The 17613-nt window shown below is 54.0% G+C and overlaps 3 protein-coding genes and 1 long non-coding RNA gene across 12 annotated transcripts in view; 2 read left to right on the forward strand and 2 right to left on the reverse strand.

Annotated features, from left to right (window-relative positions):
- The window catches only part of EXOC3L1 (exocyst complex component 3 like 1), a 35094-nt gene that overhangs the window by 3737 nt on the left and 13744 nt on the right, over positions 1-17613 (forward strand). The gene's annotated exons all lie outside the window — the stretch shown is intronic.
- Positions 166-6806, reverse strand: LOC115280235. Of its 2 annotated transcripts, none has more exons than XR_003903715.1 (3): positions 6735-6806; positions 6109-6293; positions 166-325 (listed from the first exon to the last, which is right to left on the reverse strand). It is a non-coding gene; the product is annotated as an uncharacterized LOC115280235 (long non-coding RNA). The 2 variants fall into 2 exon arrangements; XR_003903716.1 differs by lacking the exon at positions 6735-6806 and adding an exon at positions 6632-6731.
- LRRC29 (leucine rich repeat containing 29) lies at positions 9253-10832 on the forward strand. Its single transcript, XM_029924993.1, has 4 exons — positions 9253-9653; positions 9852-10069; positions 10160-10208; positions 10563-10832. The coding sequence occupies exons 1-3, from the start codon at positions 9258-9260 to the stop codon at positions 10185-10187; spliced, it is 642 nt and encodes a 213-aa protein (XP_029780853.1). The 5' UTR covers positions 9253-9257; the 3' UTR covers positions 10188-10208; positions 10563-10832.
- ELMO3 (engulfment and cell motility 3) lies at positions 12942-17503 on the reverse strand. 4 transcript variants are annotated; one of them, XM_029924971.1, is made up of 20 exons: positions 17236-17503; positions 17075-17115; positions 16904-16976; positions 16638-16688; positions 16287-16456; positions 16102-16201; positions 15858-16009; positions 15692-15770; positions 15513-15563; positions 15302-15424; positions 15074-15205; positions 14872-14973; positions 14660-14768; positions 14415-14551; positions 14155-14318; positions 13929-14041; positions 13732-13836; positions 13549-13631; positions 13367-13453; positions 12942-13278 (listed from the first exon to the last, which is right to left on the reverse strand). In XM_029924971.1, the coding sequence occupies exons 1-20, from the start codon at positions 17311-17313 to the stop codon at positions 13066-13068; spliced, it is 2163 nt and encodes a 720-aa protein (XP_029780831.1). In that variant the 5' UTR covers positions 17314-17503; the 3' UTR covers positions 12942-13065. The 4 variants fall into 4 exon arrangements, with proteins under 4 accessions (XP_029780831.1, XP_029780832.1, XP_029780833.1 ...); XM_029924972.1 differs by lacking the exon at positions 15074-15205 and having other exon boundaries at positions 17236-17502; XM_029924973.1 differs by lacking the exons at positions 14872-14973; positions 15074-15205 and having other exon boundaries at positions 17236-17501.

The raw sequence follows: 17613 nt of genomic DNA on the forward strand, positions 1-17613 counted from the left end.
ATCCATTCACGCATACATGTTAATACATATGTTACACCCATACATATTTGGCTCTGATACAGTGCTAGGACTTTACAGATGAATAAGACATAGTCCCCTGCCCAGAGGAGCTCACAGTCCAGTGAAGAAGGACAAATACATGAGGAATTGTGATGTTGTGTGCTTGGTGCTAGGACATAGGAGTGAAGGGTGTAACAGGAAGAAGGGCAACCACAGGAGAGCAGCGGCATCAGGGAAGGCTTCCTCATGGAATAGGATAAGGGTGAAGGCTGGTCTTCCAGGACTGGTAATAGCACAGGTGAAGGCACCAAGGTGTGAAATAGTTCTGGAAATGACCACACAAGTTCCATATGACTAGAACTTAGGAAAAAGTGGTGGGAGATAAAGCTAAAGAGAGACTGCAAGCTGGCACTATTGCTGGGGTTCCAACCTGATTACCATCACGGAGCCTTGAAAGGACTGTTGAGTGGAAAGTGACATGGTGTGATGTGCAGTGCAGGGACTGGACAGGGTGAGTCTGGTGCGGGAGACAGCCCCGCTCGGAAGTGCATGCAGACATCTGTAACAGTTTGAAGGGCAAACAGTAATGGCTCCTTGTCTGTTTTAATTTTGACTTCTTTGATTATTCCTGAGGTTGAACAGTTTTCTCATTAGCTGACCATTTCTTTTTCCTTCTCGTTTATTCATGTTCTTTATCCATTTAATCATTGGCATCTTAATAGTTCTCTTATCCGTTTGTATGAACCTTTTATATATTAAAGAGATAAATCTTTCACATATTCATTGAAGTATATTCCTAACATATTTGCCTTTGAATTTGATTTGTCGGTATGTGCTTATTTATGAGATACAGAGGTTAGGTTTCTATAATGTGGATCCTGAACATCTTTTGTTTTCTTATTTTTTCATTGCTTTTTAAGCTTGGAGACTCCTTGCCTCCTCAGTGATTTGATATACACTCATATTTCTCTCTTTTTTTTATTAGAGTCTATTTTTTAGAGAGGTTTTAGGTTCACAACACAATTTTTTCTTCTGTTTTATGGTTTGAATTTTTATAGTAATTTTTAATTGGTGAAATTTATTTTGATTTATTCTCTGAGGTAAGAAGCTAAACCGATTAGTTTTCAAATAGCCCTAATACCACTTATATGTAATCTTCCCCTTCCCTGCTGGATTGGACTCCTCCTCTGTCACACGTTAAATGTGTGTATGCACATAAGGTCTGTTGTCATGTTATCTATCCTGTATCAGGAGCTTAGTGTGTAAAGATATTTGATTGGACTTGCTGAAAATGTGAAGTATGGGACATTTAGATGGTGAGATGCAGTTGGTTGTTGAATTTCTGAGTGAGGAATTCAAGAGAAGGGTCTTGGTAATAAATAGAGTTGGGTATCATTACAGAATGGGTGGAGGTTGAAAGCATGGATCTAAGTTACTTGCCCCAGGGAGCACATGAGGATCCACAGGAAGAGCAGGCCACAGAATGCCCACGAGGAGTACATCAGTTTGCGGGCATGGGAAGGAGGAGGCACCAGTGAGGCACAGAGGAAATTCCAACGAGTAGAGGGGGCAGAACTCAACAGTGGAAAGCATTTACAGTGTGGAGTGAATAACTAACTGTGTCAAAGCCCATGAAGAGTCCAGAAAATAAAGAACAGATAGTATCTGTGATGTCTGATGTCCAGGGAGGTCCCCAGTGACTTCAGCAACATTGGCATCTGAGGGGAAAGCCAGGTGTGTGGAGGAATGAATGAGATAAGGGCAGTATAGAAAGTTGACCTCCTTTGCAAGACATTTCCCCAAGAAAGGAAGGAAAAAAATAGGACAATAATGAGAGGTTGAGGGGACTTTAAGAAAGGATTTTCACTGGGAGAAACCTCAAATGTGTTCATATGCTGAGGATAGTCATAGAGGAGGGGCGAATGTGAATGTATGAAGAATAGAGGTGAAAAATGACAGGTGCCACCTGATGTGATACGAGGCCTGGTCTTGGATAGGGTGGGAGGATGTCACCTCTCCTGCTCAGGAAGTGGCAGTGTGGGGCAGTTTGCTGAGGAAGTTTCTCTGAAACTAGTAGCCTCTTTGCTGAGTGAATCTGGGGGCCACGTTGTCACAGGGAAGTAAAAAGAGAGGTAGAGGTAAGGACCTCAGCACAAAGGCTTGGAATATCCCCAGGGAAGAAGGAAGTGGGAGAGTTACCAGAGCTGCTCAGAGAGCGGCTCACTCACTCAGTGAGTAGGGGTGCTGCGCTGGAGTCTTGTAAGCACACAGGGGATCAGAGAAGATTCAGAAAAGACTTCATGGAGAAGGGGTGCCTGAGCTGAGACTAGAGAGGGGAATAAATATTTGCTAAATAGACAAATAGGAGTAGGTGAGAAGTGAAACCACCCTCACACCCATCACTTAACCAACAGAAAAAGCAGCCAAGTGGAGGCATGGCACCATGAGACAACAATAAGCAGTTGCCATTCCCAGAGCCAGGGCTGAGGAGGAAGGGAGGGGGGAGGTATGGGAAAGCTGGGCCTGAAGAGTTACGCAGGGCTCCAGTGCTGGCTGAGAAGCTCAGCCTCTATAGCATGGAGTGAAGAACCATCAAGGGGTGTGAATAGCATAGTCAATTTGCCATTTATAAAGATCACCTGGTGACAGCACCAAGGCTAGACTGGAACCAGAAAGTCTGAGGGCCAGGACCCTCAAAAGGGGGCAACTGCTGTAATGTACTTCTCAGAGACAATACAGGAATATGAACTAGAGCACAAGCCATGAGGCAGGAGCAGAGGGACATGCTGCAGTGTATCAGAGAGATGAGATGGAAGGGACTTTGGTCACCATGAATGTGGAGAGTGAGGGAAGGGTCTAGAATGGCTTGGTAGAGGGCACTGAGAGTTAAGGAAAAGGGGCATCACTGAGGGATAAGACAGTGACTTCGGAGGTGGTCATGCTGCATCCTGTATCTGGCGAATTCCATCCAGTAACTAATTCCCAGGGTCCGCAGCTATAGTCATTGGCCTGGGATGAAGTGCAGTCTGCCAGGGAGCACAAGGAGGACAGCAGAGAGTGTGCACATGCCTGTGTGTGTGTGTGGTAGTATAGAACATACCATGAGGAACTCTCTTCTTTGGTGACCCCAAAAGAGGCTGATGGGGGACAGGCTAGAAGCTAGGAGGAGAGCCAGGCAGGCAGAGCCATAGAGCCCCCAGTGGGAGGTAGCGTGGAGGACACTGGCCATTCACAGCAGGTGGCATGGCAGAAAGGACACGTGTAGGAGGTCTGCAGAGGAGCCCACCAGGTGTTGATGACCTTCGTGGATGGGAGGGGTTAAGTGGGTGAGGCAATGGGTGAAAAGGTGGCTAGCTCAGGTATGGGTATGCCCACATGCTTCCAAGAGGTCTGACTGCAGAAGGAAAGGGGAGAAGCAGGAGTGATGAGGAGAGGGAGGCAGGATCAAGGAAGGCCTTTTGTTGCGACTCTGGGGTATTTATAGACTGAGGAAGGAGCAGTGGACTGCCCGTTCCCATGGGAGAAGGTGGGGCAGGCCCAGTAGGCCCAGAGAAGGGGATTAGGAGCAAGAGAGAGAAGGAGGTTAGGATGGGTCTTGATGGCTGGTGTATATGAACAGGGCAAAGGGAGGGCCTTCCCACCTGATGGCTTTGGCTTCTCTCCGAAACAGAGGAGGCCATCTCTGAAAAGGTTGGAGTGAGTGGAGGGTGCTGCACTTGCATCAGGGGCTGGAGAGAATGGTGGGCATGGAGAGAAACCTTGAAAGGGATGAGAAGAGAGCCAGAAGGTGGGGAGGAGGTGGCAGTGGGGGAAGCAAGAGGAAAGACTGTGGCTTCCACAGACAGAATTCTGTACTCCCAGCAGAAACCAAAGGAGGCAGCAGTCTCATCCTCCGTGGCAGGGCCGGGAGCGAGAAGAATGGGCACAGCAGCATGGCAGGCAGGGCCACAGGACCCCGAGGAGAAGCAATCAGGGCAGAGGTTCTTTGAGTCCAGCAAATAAGGAAAGTGCAGGAGAAGCAAAGTGGGCAGTCAGAATAGATTAGAATAGGATAATGAAGGGAGGAGAAAGAGGCCAAGGGCAGAAGTTGAGACCATAGAGTCCACCATGGAGGAGCACTGGGGCTCCTCCAGCTAACTGTGAGGCCCTACTGGGAAGCTGACAAAGACCTATTGGGTGGCTCCGTAAAACTCAGCCCAGGCTTGGAGCATGGATGGCCAGGCCACAGGTACATGGCATCTAGGGTTCTGCTCACATCCTACCACAACCATATCCAAGAGAGCAATTTGCAGAATTTATCATCAGCACCCATCTCCCAGGGCTCAGATGTGGGCAGGTTGATAAGGAAGCAGTGCCCCCTGCTAGTAGGTGCTACCGAAAATAGGGGCTCACCAAGGCATGGCTGGGGTTTATGCCTCACCAGGCCAGGCAAGGATGCTGGATTGGTGACTTCTCATTCCCCCTGACCTACCCCCACTTAATCCTAATTTTTCTCAAATAAGAAGGTAGACAAAGGCAATGCCCCCTGCCCGCCCCCGCTCTGGATCTACCCATTCCAGGGAGAGCCTGGTTGCCTGCCACTGGGTTAGTCTCTGTGAAGAACTCAGCACAGCTCAGCTTCTGCCCTCCACTGCCTTCTCTTGCCTGGAGTGTTTATAAAGGCCCCAAGAAGCCTCTGGAAATGACCCTTGATGTCTAACTTCTCTCTATAGACCAAAGCCCCTGGGCGCCAGGGCATACACCTTCTTCTCAAGAATAGGCATGTTGTTTTGGATTCCTATGCCAGCAGATGGGAAAGCCATTTCTCTATCAGGTGGTTTTCCAGTCCTGCACACAAGCCTGAAGTCTCAGCTCAGGGCTTCACTAGGTACAGTGAAGTCCTGGCCTCTCACAGTCAAGGGATGTGTGCCCCTTTTAGCTGATGTAGAGCATTTCCCAAATGACTTAGCATTTACTCTTAAGATGCCTGCATTGCTAAAGGAGGAGATAGGGGTTAGTTGGGGGTTAGTTGGCTCCTCGTGGGTGGCGCAGCTGAAACTAGAGCAGATACCCTTGCAGTCCTCCTTTGGACCTCTAGAAGCATCTTCCTAGGGCCTAAGAAGGGGGACCTTCCTACACGGGGCTAAAGACCAGAATCCAGGAGGCTGCTGCTTCTGCCTGCTGCTCTGCTCCCCACAGATGATAAATACACTAACAGGTTGCTTCTGGGCTTTGAGTCTAGAGCAGACCACCTGGGTGATGGCTTAGAGGCTGCCCCCTCACCACCAAGGAAAATAGTGGGGAGCAAGAAGACAGTCTTAAATCTCAACACACACACACACACACACATACACACACACACACACACCCCTCCCAGTAGCTGCTGGAGGTCCTTTACACCAGGCCCTTTATTTGATAAGTTTTACTGCCACCAGCCAACCCTAGACTTGGACTCTAGGCTGACTGCCATTGCTCCCCCTCAGCTGTTCATCTACCTGTTCATAGGGAGGCTGTGGGAGAGGGGAGAACATGAGAACATTCCTGGCTGCCAAGGCTGAGGAAGCAAGAGAAAGAAGGACTGTGGTGCTTGGAGGTGGGACGGTGGGGTCACAGGACGTGATGGTGGGGGTGGCGCTGTGTGGCAACCAGTCCTGCTCTGCACTTGCAGCCACAGCATACTCTTCATCATCAGACTGGCTCCTCTGTCAGGCAGGGCTTCCAAATGGCTAGAGGTCTGCTTACCGTTCCTTTCTAGAACCTTTTCTCCCTGAGCTTTTCAGCATAACCTTGCATCACCTTCCCCACCCAGTGGGATCTTCCTGCTCTCCTTAAATCTGAGAGAGGAACCCAGGCCCTTGGGGTTCCCACCACTCCACTCTCTCCCACTGTCCACAAGAGGGACAATCCCTCTCTTCCACAATTCCTACATTCCTGGAATGGGGTCTGGACAAGGAGCCCAGTTTGACCTCTGCTTCCTGTGGAAGTAGTCAGGAACTGGCCCCCATTTCTTCCCTTCCCTTCCTTTTAGTCTCCATGCCCAAAGTGGGGCTTGAACTCATGACCCTGAGAACCAGAGCCACATGCTCTACCAATTGAGCCAGCCAGGTACCCCAGACCCCCATTTCTTACCATACACTCCTTCCCATGATGACAGCCATACGTGTCTGCTTCTCTCTGTGACAGAAGCCAGCCGGGTTTCTCCACCCAGGAATGAGTTTCATGTGTCTTCCTGGAAGAATCCTGTTAATAAGTATCTTGCAGGAGTATATATTATGTGTCATTTCTACCTTTCTGATTTCCTTTTGATGTTCGTTCTGTGGGGTAGAAGTGGGGAACATTGATTGTTCCTGCAGTAACTGACAGGACAGGTATTTTAGAGCTCTGGCTTTCCTGCATTGGGATCATGTTGATGCATTAAAGCAAGAGCTTTTGAGTACTGCTTGTCTGCAACCTGGGCATCCATCAGAGGTAGAGAAAAAGCCATACCTGTTTCCCAGGGACCTGTCCTAACTTCCCTTTGGCACAAAATCAGGGAGGGTGCTATGAAAACTGGGGCTCCCCAGATGCCTACACAGGCCAGCCTGTTCTCCCGATTTAACCCTGAGTTCACCTCCAGGCCCCACCCCACACCAGCCATGGACTCTCCACTCACCCTCCCTGTTCCTCCACAGCAGGGCCAGCCCCACTTTCTTGGCACCTTAAGATTCATTCTCTCAGCTTCCACCCACAGAAATGGGAGGCTTCTCTTTCCTTACCTGGACAAAGAAGATGGACACTCCTGAGGTGAACCCCAGGGATCACAAGCACATCTTGAACTCTAAAAGCCTGCAGGGCCCACAAATGTTGGTGCGTGCACACACACATATGCACAAGTGTATGCACACATTTTTGCTTACACACAGAACCCATTTTTGCAAACATTCATGTGTCTAAGATACTGAGGCCACCAGGAGGCCTAGGCCTCACTGCCTGCCCTAGGCCTCTGGCACCTGGGCCACCCAGGGTGGTGATGAGTGACAACTGCTTTGCTTCTTACTGCCTTCAGCTGTTCTAAAGGCTATTTCTATGCTCTTGAGAAAGTGAGGGAGGCTGGTTGCTTAGCTAATGCTGAGCTCTGACTCCCTAGAGTAGGAGCTTAGTCCGTGGGTCTCAGGGCCACCTTCTGAAAGGTGCAAAGTTTGGGATCTAGCATCCTCAGTCCTTCTGCCCCCTGGGGGGTTCACTGGCTCTCCTCTAGGCCACTCCCAGCCCCCTGTGCCCAGCATGCCAACTCCCCACTCTGTCCCCACCACTCTGTAGGCATCCAGTCCCATCTATCACTAACCTTCCTGCCCTCCCCTCAGCTCATCCCCTTCGAGCCCCCAAGTGACTTGTCCCCTTCAACCACACATGACACCACACAGCACAGCGGTCCCCATTGTGATAGGGTCCTTCCCTGACCCACCAGTGACTGGCTACCAGATCTAATGGCCAACCCTCTCTGAAGCCAAAGGGCTAACTCCAGTCCTCTTGCTGCCCCTTAGACAAATGTGCAGTACACCATCCCGGTGTCCTCTGCCTCCCTCCTGGCCATTGAGAGCCCGGGCCTCAGGGGCATCACCTGCATCAGCCTGATCGACCTGGATGACTCGCCAGCTTCACACCAGGTGCTGGAGTCTGTTGTCTACCACTTGGGCCCACACTTAAAGAGCTTGTGCCTCAGTGGGGGCAGACCCTCAGAGGCTGCCTTCGTGGCCCTGCTCCTGGGCTGCCCAGCCCTGTGTATCCTTGACCTCAGTGGGTGCAACAGCCTCTTCAGATCGGGCATGCTACTAGCTCAGCCCGAGACGGTACAGCAGGTCCAGAAGGTGTTGAGTGGCCTCTGTGAGCTCAACTTGGCTGACCTGCAGGACCTGATGGACCTCAGCTTCAACCGGCTCAGCAGCTGTGCCCCAAGCCTGAAGCGCCTCTCCTTGGCCTACTGTCACCTCACCTTTGAGTTAGGCCCAGCCTGGGGCTCCCTTGGCCCCCAAGACTCCTCCCCCTCCCAATTCTCCTTCCACAACCTGCTGCAGTTCGTGAAGGAGAGGGCTGGTAGGCTGCGCGCCCTGGACCTGAGTGGGACTGGCTTGCTCCCTGAGGCCCTGCAGGCGCTGGGTCAGGTGGCTGGGCTCCAGCTGCAGGAGCTGAGCCTGAATAGCTGTCAGAAACTCTCCACAGAGGCCATGGCCACCCTTTGCCGCCTACAATCAGGGCTGACCTCCCTGGACCTCAGCGGCTGCTCAGAAGTGGCTGATAAGCCAGGGCCTGAGGCACCTGCAGCACCTCAACCTGAGGAAGCTGCAGCGGCTGACCGATGAAGGATGTACAGCCCTGGGGGGCCTACAGGAGTTGCAGAGCCTGGACCTGGCAGAGTGCTGTCTGGTGAGCGGGCAGGGCCTGGCCCAGGCCCTGGGTTCGGGGCACAGAGTTCCAGCCCCACTGGCCTCCCTCAGCCTGGCCTACTGCTCCTCACTCAAGGTGAGCACATCATCCCCTTCCTTCCTCTCCAGGGTGGGGGCTGAGAAAGCTGTACATGTGGCAGTAGGGAGGAACTGCCCAATGTTTATGTCCAAGGAACAGTAGTAAGAACAAAACTTAGGACACAAAGGAGCCTGGACAGACAGTGCTGCTGCCAGCACTCCCCCTATCAGTCCCTCATGGAGGGATGTTGAGGACACCAGGCTGGGTCAGCCCACAAGGTGGCACGCACCTCATTACAAAGTGCTTGGTGACCCCTGCTGTCTGGGTGGGGCACCAAGGGCAGGTGTTCTGGAGGCAGAAAAGATGAAAGAAGGGGTCTGCAGGGAACAGGCACCAAGGTTACACAGGGAGGTTGCTGGGGCAGGGCCTGACAGAGGTATTATGATGTGTCACAGCATCATTTCTTGGCTACAGCCAGTTTCTTCAATAGGACTCAGCCCTGTCCCTCTGGGTGGCATCCCTAACTTGGCAATGTCAGTCTCTTTCTCTTTAGTGGGTCATTCCTTCAAACTGTCAATGTGCCCAGGGCATTCCCAACCTAGAAGCCATCTCCCCCTTTCCCCCTACAAGTGCTCCTCTTGCCCTGCCCCACTGTCTTCCTATTGCTGCCACCTGTCTCTTTATCTGCTCTCCCATGCATCTCTGCATCTCTTTACAAACCAGTTTACTCTGCCCTTAGCTCCTGCTCCAGGCAGGTGGCAGCCCTACCCCCACAGTGACCTCAGAGTTCTTCAAATTCTAGAGGGAGCATCCCTAATTGGTTCAGCTAGGGTCAGATGTCCAGTGAGGGTCCAATAACCTGTGGTCAGTGGGCTGCCTCTGCCCATACCTTCAGCAGAGGCTGGGAGTATAGCCAGGGCAGATACTTTAGAAACTTCCACCTGCATCCTTCCTGCCCCAGCCAATCTAGGCCTTTGTCCTCCAGCAAACTCCTCCTGGTGTCCCACCCTACGCCTCCTGAGTCTCTCTCAGACCACTTGAGGACCCAACTCAGGAGGAACCTGAGAAACAGGAGCTTCTTTCCACAGCTACATCAAGAGCTGGAGCTTCAGGCCTCGAGCCCCAAGGACCCCTCTCCTCAGCCTCAGGGCCCTTCTCTGCTCATGCTGTGGGCCTTGCAGGAGTTGGACCTCACAGCCTGCAGCAAGCTAACTGATGCTAGTTTGGTCAAGGTGTGGGGCCGGGGCTGGAGATGTGGATAGACTGAGGATCCTGATACTAGAGCCAGGCCCAGGCCACCCCACTCTTTGCTTAGAAAAAGTTCCATTCTCTTTGGCTTCTGCTACCTCTGGTTGGGGTGGGGGAACCTGGAAGGGCCCTGGGCTCCAGTGTCCTATCATACCCTCTACTCCTCACCCCTATCCTTGCAGGTGCTCCAGTTCCCCCAGCTGAGGCAACTGTCACTGAGCCTGTTGCCAGCACTCACAGACAAGGGCTTGGTGGCTGTGGCCAAGGGCTGCCCCAGCCTGGAGCGCTTGTTGCTGAGTCACTGTAGCCTCCTCAGCGATGAGGGCTGGGCCCAGGCAGCTAGCTTTTGGCCGAGGCTGCAGTACCTCAGCCTATACAGCTGCAGTCAACTCACAGAGCAGTTAAGTTGTCTGATGATACCACAAGTCATTACAGGGGCTGGGCTGGGTGCCCATGCTGGGTCAAGCACTCACTGGAGGCCTCCCCACAGGACTCTGGATATGATTGGGCAGGCGTGAAAGCAGCTCCAGATATTAAAGGTGGGCATGTGCCCTGGTATCAGCATGGCTGCCATTAGGAACTTCGAAGCCCAACTGCCCCAGGTGATCTGCATCTGGTCCCACTTCATGGGAGGGGCTGACCTGACCTTGACAGTCTAGGGGCAGGTCAGTAACCAACCCTGTGGCTCAGCCTCCATTCCCCTGATTCCCCAGCCCTGGCCTCTTGACCTGGAGTTTGACTCAGTGCCTCCTATCCTCCTCTGCCAAATACCCCAAAGCCCCTTCCCCAAGCTACAAACCCCTTTTCTAGGACTGGGGATAGAATTAATCCAACGCAGCACAGGGGGCTTCCTGCCCTAGTCTGCCCTCCAGCCCAGCAGGAGCCTCTTTCAGCTATAGGTTGCTGCCACAGGCCCATAGACATGCCAACTCCTACTCTACTGGCCAGGCCTGGGTTTGGAGGCCAGGCCCACAGATGGGATGCATCTGGTGCTGGGGAGGAGCTGACCTTGTGCTTCTTTCCTGCCCACTTCTCACACCTAAGGCCTGTGCCTCACTTTGTTCCCTATAAGGAGCTTTCCTAGCCATTATCAGCACTGAATTTCAGCAGCCAAGCCCAGACTTTGTTGTAAACCCAAACAAGATTAAAAATTCCAGATCTTACCTCTTTGTCTGAAATTCTCAGACCACAGGGCTCCTTCCCTCCCTCCCTCAGTTTAAGCACCCAGCCTAGCGCAGGGACAACATGGACAGAGCACCAGAGGCACATAGACAATTTCTTCCTTACATACCCAAAGTACTACAGGCACCCTCAGCAAGTCCTAACTTCTTCCCCAACATGGTCAGAGACTAGGAGCCTGGAGGCCTCTCCCAGCTTGCACCTCCAAGCATGCAGCAAAGGCACATCCCAGACAGACCAAGGAGCACAATGATTAAGGATGCAGTGAAGTTGTCTTCAGAAAGAAATGAGAGAGGACAATATGCCTGGCTAGGAAGGGTCATTAGAGGCCACCTAGTCGAAGCTCCTAAACAGTGCCAGTGACTTCTCAACAGCAGCTCTGAGAAGCCTCTCAGCCCTTCATGTGTCCACCCACACTTTGTCCATCTATCCACCAGTTCTAGGACCAGCGAGCATGGCTGCCTGAGTGCCTGTAGGCACTGTACTTTATGTGGGGATTCAGAAGTGCCAAAGCTTTCCCAGCGCCCCGGTCATTTGGGGAGGCAAATAAGCCAACAGACAAGGACAGTCCAGTGTGCAGGTTATGCATAAATAGAGAAACACGCACCTGGAAGTGGGAGCCCTGGGGAGCAACGAACATACCCTGGCAGATCAAGGAAAGACTCAAGGCAGTGAAAAATGAGAAGGGAAGGAAGAGGGCAGTCAGAAAGAACCAGGGACATGCACAGTGTAGGCCAGAGCTGGCACTGGGGAGGAAAAGGCGGGTCCCATAGGGTGCAGGCAGGATGCCAACTAGATCAAACACAGAGAACTCTGCAAACCACAGGCCTTTTGTTGGATGACATAAACCACGTCTGCAACCCATCTTAGCTCAACTCTGCTCAGTTGGGAAACCATGACCATCATCCCATGGACAACAGGGAGGCACTGAAAAATACAGGTTGGAGGTAGTGTGCGTGTGAGTGTATAATCATATCAGCCTCATGTTTGAGAAAGAACCTGGGGTATTGAGGACTGGAGGAGCAAGGCAGGAAGTCAGGAGATTCTTGCCAAGATGTTGGTGGACTGGACAAGGGAGTGGAGACATTGGAGAGGAAGAACTGATACTATTAGAAGACTTAACTGCATCTGGGATCCCGACCTCGATTTCCTTTTTGAAGTCAATAGCAAGTTGAACTATTCCAACTGTGGTGGGAAGTCTCTGAATGTAGGAGTGGGCACGTTGGGCCCTGCAGGCCTGAGTCAGGAGCAGGTGCTATCCCAGCACATTCTCCAAAGAGATGCCATTTCATCAGTTTTCAAGGCAACATGTTGATGGTTAATACTGTTAAAAAGATACTGAGTTGGTGTTGGGAAAGAGCGGTAGTGAGAGGCATGGAAAAGGTCCGAGAGTGGAGCAGCTGTAAGCCTGTCCTGGTGGGTTGGTGTGCTAGCCTCAGACTGACCTCCAGCTGGGCCCAATATCCCTCACCACTTTGTCCCCAGTGGTCTTGCCAATCTGTGGCCCCCACCACACCCTGCTGCTGCAGTGGATTTGAATCAGAATTTGAGGCTTCCTGCATTGAATTCCCTCATCAGAATCAATGCATCCTTCCACCACCTGGGGACATATTTAGAATCTTGAGTTTGGCATTCAGCACAAAGCAGACCCAGATTCACATCTATTCCTTCATGCCTCTCACCAGAGGGCCTTGAAAAGGACACAGAGTGAGGGCAAGCATGGCTGAAGACTGAGTTCGAACTGTCAGGAACCTTTTGGAAACATGGGTCCCAGACAAGGCCCCTGCTAATGCTGCCCGCGAAGGCATCTACTTAGGACAATACCTTCTGCCCTGCCACAGGTCCCTCAACTGACTGGTACCCCCAGACCATAGGCCATCCCTCTCTGCAGGCCCAGCACTCAGGCTGAGGAGTCATCTTGTGGAAAGACAATAGGGCCAGCTTGTTTCCAGCCTCCAGCAGAACACCCTCAACTGCAGTTGCCCAGGTTTGTGGCCCCAAGCAGTGACCTTGGCCGGATGGCCCATCTCATTTGCCAGCTAAGCTTAAAGGCAGGCTTGGCCCACAGGTTCAGAACTGGCTTGACACATACATAAGAGCCAAGCCGACTTTATTTCTACTGCAGCCTCTGCTTGTCAGGATGTCTGGGCTTTTCCACCCTCCACCCTTCATGGTCGCCACAGTGCCAGCAGCTGTGGCTCACAGCCAACCTCACTGTCAAGGTTCAGCGATGCTGCAGTCATAGCAGAAGTTGAAATTGGTGGGGGGCGGGGGGATGGGAGGTGGCTGCTCAGGAATGGGCACGTTCTCCAGCTCCAACAACCGCAGCTTGGTCTCCATCGTCAATAGCTGTTCCAGGTCCAGCCGAGTCTGCTCACTATCCATGGGACTGCCCAGCAGGGTGCTCAGCCCATCTGTCCACAGGTGGAACTGGGGATAGGAACAGCTCTGTGAGGGCCTATCCATCTCTTTCCCGGCCCATCTGCCCAACTCAGCTCAGCCTGGCACAGCCACTCACCTCCTGTTTAGATGGGGCGATGAAGTTGAGGTATGCCTCCTCCTCCCCGTGGTCATAGGTGACTGAGAAGGCTAACTCATAGAGATCCTGGGGAAGCCAGGGGTCAGAGAGTACTGAGCAGGGAACAGGGCAGCAGAGCAGATGTGGTGGGAAGGAACCCCAGGGCTTCACTACGCACTCACCTTGTTCTGCTTCCCTGAACCCTTCTCCCGGACGTGGGGGCAGTCTTTGCCTGTTAGCAGTGCCTTGATATCACCCACGGGGACTGCAGGAAGAAGGCTGGGCTGATCACTGGGACCCAGGTGGTCCTGTGATATGGTCTGGGGAGAGCAGGTGGCTGACCCCAACCCCTGACCCGTTCTTACGCTGCTCAGGCAGGCTTTCAGGGGTGGGTGGGCTGGAACCCTCCTCCATGTCTCCATACTGCAGCACCTTGTGGTTAGGGGATAGGCAGCAGAACCACAGCTTGTCTGTGGGCCGAAAGGGAAGATGGAAGGAGTGATGAGAGGAGCCCTGACCCCAACCCAGCCGCTCTCTGCACCCCCCACTCCAACTCAATCACCCTGGCGTCGCCGGCTGCTGATCTTGCGGAAGAGTGTCCCCTCACAGAGGCGGAGCAAACGCTGCTGGCGGATCAGGCCCATGAGCTCTGGCTTCAGCTTCTCCCGAAGCTCCCTGGTGGGGCAGGGAGGAGGTGCTTGGTGACTGGGACTGACTTGGGTGGGGCAAGGCCTGTGGGGCACTAAGGAAGGTGCAGCCAGGACTGGGGGCCTTTCCCATCAACTCACAGTAAGGGAGGGGCCAGTGTGCCCTCCTGATGCAGCCGCTCTGTCTGTCTCAGCCGCAGCACCTCCCCATAGGGGAGTGCATTCACCTTGGTTCGGAAGAGCTCCAGGGAGCTGGGCTTCAGGGCCAGTGTGCGGGCCAGCTGCTCCCGAACCACTTGCATGACCTGGGGCCACCAAGTTCAGCTCAGGGCTGTGCTCTGGACCCATACTCAGAAGAGCCCCTGCCCTGCTTCAGGTCTCCTAGCTTCTACCCCACCCACCTTGTCGAAGTCCTCCTGGGAGGCCCGCATCTCCTTCCAGGTCTTGTTAAGCAACTGGATGCTCACACAGAAGAGCTCATGGAAACTCTGATCTTGGCTGAAGAACATGGGCGAAAAATCCTGGGCTGTTTCGGAGCCTGGAGCAGGGGGGCAGGAGGGGCTCAGGGAGAAAGTGTGTGCAGCCCCTGGCCCTCTCTGCCCTTCCGTCCCCCGTTCCTGGACACACTGTGCCCAGTCCCACTCACAGGGCTCCCCAATGCGAAGCAGCTCACACAGCAGCACGGTCAGCTGGATGCTGCTCCGGGCAAAGGGGCACTCATGCTTGTCCTCACGGCTGCTGTTCTCCAGCACAAACTGGGGTGGGGGAAACAGAGAATGGGATAGGAAGTCACAGCTAAGGCAATACGGACTCTGCTTAGGTGGCATCTGGCTATATCTCATCCACCTTATCACTGACCCGGCTGTAAGCACTAGGTGCATGTCTGGAGAAGTAAAGCATGTTGTCCAGGGCCAACAAGCCAGGGGGCACACGTTCTAGATCCTGTGCGGGGTTGCTGTTCTGGGGAAAGGGAGACAGGCAGCTCAGTAAGGACCCCAGGCCTCTGAAACAGCAGCCCTGGATTGAAGCAGAGATGGGGAGCTAGGTAGGGGTGGCTCACGGAGAAGCCCAGTTTTCGAAACTCGCGGGCACAGAGGGAACGGCGACGGTCAGCACTCAGCCCAGTGCCCAGAGACTCCCCCTCCGGATCAAAGGCAGCCTGGCGCAGGGCCTGCAGCTGCTCCCGTTGTTCCTGGGATCATTGTAGTGGGATAAGGGAGTGTCAGGATTACAGATTCAAGGCCATTCGCTAGCTGGCCCCAGCCTTGTGCACCCCCAAAGCACCCACCTGGCTGTAGGGGTCCAGTGGCGTCCGCATGCGTGACTCCAGCAGCCCCAACATAAGGGCCTGCAGTACATACAGGTGATGAGCCATCTCATCGCCCAGTGGTGCTGCACTGTGGATGATGTTCTGGAGAACAGCCAGCCCGTAGGTGTGAGCATGGGCTTACTGGGAGAGGGAAAGTGGGGAGGGGTCTTCCTAGCCCAGTCCTTCCTACCTTATAGATGAACTGGCGAAGGTTTCTCTGCCACAGGTAGTCAAGCATGTGCTGAGTTGGGTGGGAAGGGGAGTTAGATGATTTAGGCCTGCCATAAGCACCCATCCTGCAGTCTCAGGATAGAGCACAGTGCCCACCAGCTCCTGCCCCCACATCCAGGCACCAGATGGGACACTCACCTTGCGTTCAGTAGCACTGGCCCCCTGCAGCAAGGCTGTCAACAAGGCCATAGCCTTGGTTTGTAGCTGCTGGTTCATCCTGGGGCAAGAAGAGGGCTCAACTGGCTATCCAAGGTCTCGACCCACTCCCCTCATCTGTAATCCACCCTCACCCCCAGACACTTACACCTGTAGGTGTACCAGCAGCCTATCCAGTGGCACCTCACTTTTGACCAGCTGGCCCAGGGCAGGGCTGCTCAAGGTCACACTCTCCAGCAGCCTGAGGGCCAGGGGCTGCACAGATGCATCCATCAAGTTCATGTTCACATAGCATACCACCTGCAACAGGGGTAGAGGATTGTTAGCATTTCACCACCATGGAAGGCCAGATCCTGCCCCTGCCCCTGCTTCCCCTAGAAGAGGCAACCCACCTTCCTAACAAAGGGGATGCTGAGCGTCTCCCAAGACACCATGCCGTGCTCCATGAGCTCCAAGAAGGCCCTCAGTGCAAGGGCCAGCAATTCCCCTAAGCTGGGGGGACATACGGGGCTGAGCAGGACCAGACCAGGACCCCCAGCCCCAACATGTCCACCACCCACCACAGTCCTGTGCTCACTCATCCCCATCTTCAATGATGGTGCCTAGTCTCTGAAGCCCATCACGGCTGATGACCTCCTGGGCAAAGGTCATGTCTGGGGCCAGCAAGACGAGGTGCTGCAGAGTTTCCCGGCGCCTTTCACGGTTCCCACACTGCAGCCCACCCAACAGCCGCTCAGCCTCAAGGTCCTGGCAGGGGTGGGAGAGGTTGAGGAGGTTGGGTAGAAGTGGAGGTGTGGGGACTCAGATGTCCACTAGGTGGGGCACTGCAGAGCTGGAGCCTGGCCTCCAGATCTGGGGCAGAGAGAAGAGTGGGCAGAAAGGAGGCACAGAAGAACAGAAAAGAGGGTGGGATCAGGAAGGGCATTACTGGGGCAGTGCTGAGGCACAGGATGCTGCCATTCTTGATCTCTGTGCGGTTCTGGAGAAGATGGAAAGAAAGGGAGAGAAGTCAAAAAGGGCTCTGAGGATTGGTCAATTGGGGGTGCCGGTGAGGGAAAATTTGGGAGTCCGGAAAAGATCACATTCCAAACAGTGGGATAAGTCTGAGTAATCAAGACCCGGTGGGCTTTCGGGGGTGCTGGGGGGGGATGTCACACAGTGAAATATGGACCTAGTGGGGAGTAGAAGACTCACATTCTCAGTGATATATTTCCTATGCCCATCAGCAAACTGCAGGGCATAGTGTTCAGAGTGAACCAAGCTCCACCTACAGGTAGAGGAGGCTCAGTGAGGCAGGTAGGGGGTCACCTCCCTTCAGCCCTCCCACTCCCATTCCCCTCCCCCACCTGGCTAGCCTGCACTTACGCGTCGCACACTTCCTTCAGCACAGCGGCCAGAGGCTTTGCCTGCAAGTGGAGAGGTCACTCATGGGGCTGCTGTGAGGAGTTGGGGAGGAATCTGGGAGTTCCGAGGGGAAGGGGGCGGCCCGGAGGTGGGGTGAATGGAGGCCAGACAGGCCGAGTGACCTGGTCCAGCTTTATGAGCTGCGGGATGGCGTCACGCATCTGGACCGCGATCTTCACCACGTTCCTAGGTGGAGCCATGGTCCAGCTGGGCGGGGGCGCCTGTAGTTTCCTGACCGTCCAACCTCCGGCCGAGGGTGTGCCTGGTCTGGTGCCTCCGAGAACGAGGGTGTCTCTCTGTCCAAGGCCTGGACCCCGTGGCCCGCATTCAAGGGTCAGGCTCGCTCCAGGCCAGGCGTTACGGCCTTCCCAAGGGAGCCAGACTAGTTCCGGGTTGGAGGGTTGGAGTCCCGGGGGTAGACGCCTGCCCCGCCCCCGTGAGGTGGCCCCGCCCCAACCCAAGGTGCGGCAGGTGGGGGCGGGGAGGGCGGGCTGCCAGAA

The sequence above is a fragment of the Suricata suricatta genome, chromosome 16, assembly GCF_006229205.1.
Source record: "Suricata suricatta isolate VVHF042 chromosome 16, meerkat_22Aug2017_6uvM2_HiC, whole genome shotgun sequence".
In the NCBI taxonomy this organism is placed as follows: Eukaryota; Metazoa; Chordata; class Mammalia; order Carnivora; family Herpestidae; genus Suricata; species Suricata suricatta.

Excerpts from the sequence above, each read along its gene's own strand:
- LRRC29 (XM_029924993.1), top strand. The coding sequence starts at position 9,258 with ATGTCCAGTGAGGGTCCAATAACCTGTGGTCAGTGGGCTGCCTCTGCC. Across the intron at positions 9,654-9,851 it reads CTGATGCTAGTTTGGTCAAG|GTGCTCCAGTTCCCCCAGCT; the intron begins GTGTGGGGCCGG and ends CTATCCTTGCAG. Across the intron at positions 10,070-10,159 it reads TGCAGTCAACTCACAGAGCA|GACTCTGGATATGATTGGGC; the intron begins GTTAAGTTGTCT and ends GCCTCCCCACAG.
- ELMO3 (XM_029924971.1), bottom strand. The coding sequence starts at position 17,313 with ATGGCTCCACCTAGGAACGTGGTGAAGATCGCGGTCCAGATGCGTGAC. Across the intron at positions 17,116-17,235 it reads AGCTCATAAAGCTGGACCAG|GCAAAGCCTCTGGCCGCTGT; the intron begins GTCACTCGGCCT and ends CTCCACTTGCAG. Across the intron at positions 16,010-16,101 it reads GCATCCCCTTTGTTAGGAAG|GTGGTATGCTATGTGAACAT; the intron begins GTGGGTTGCCTC and ends CCCCTGTTGCAG.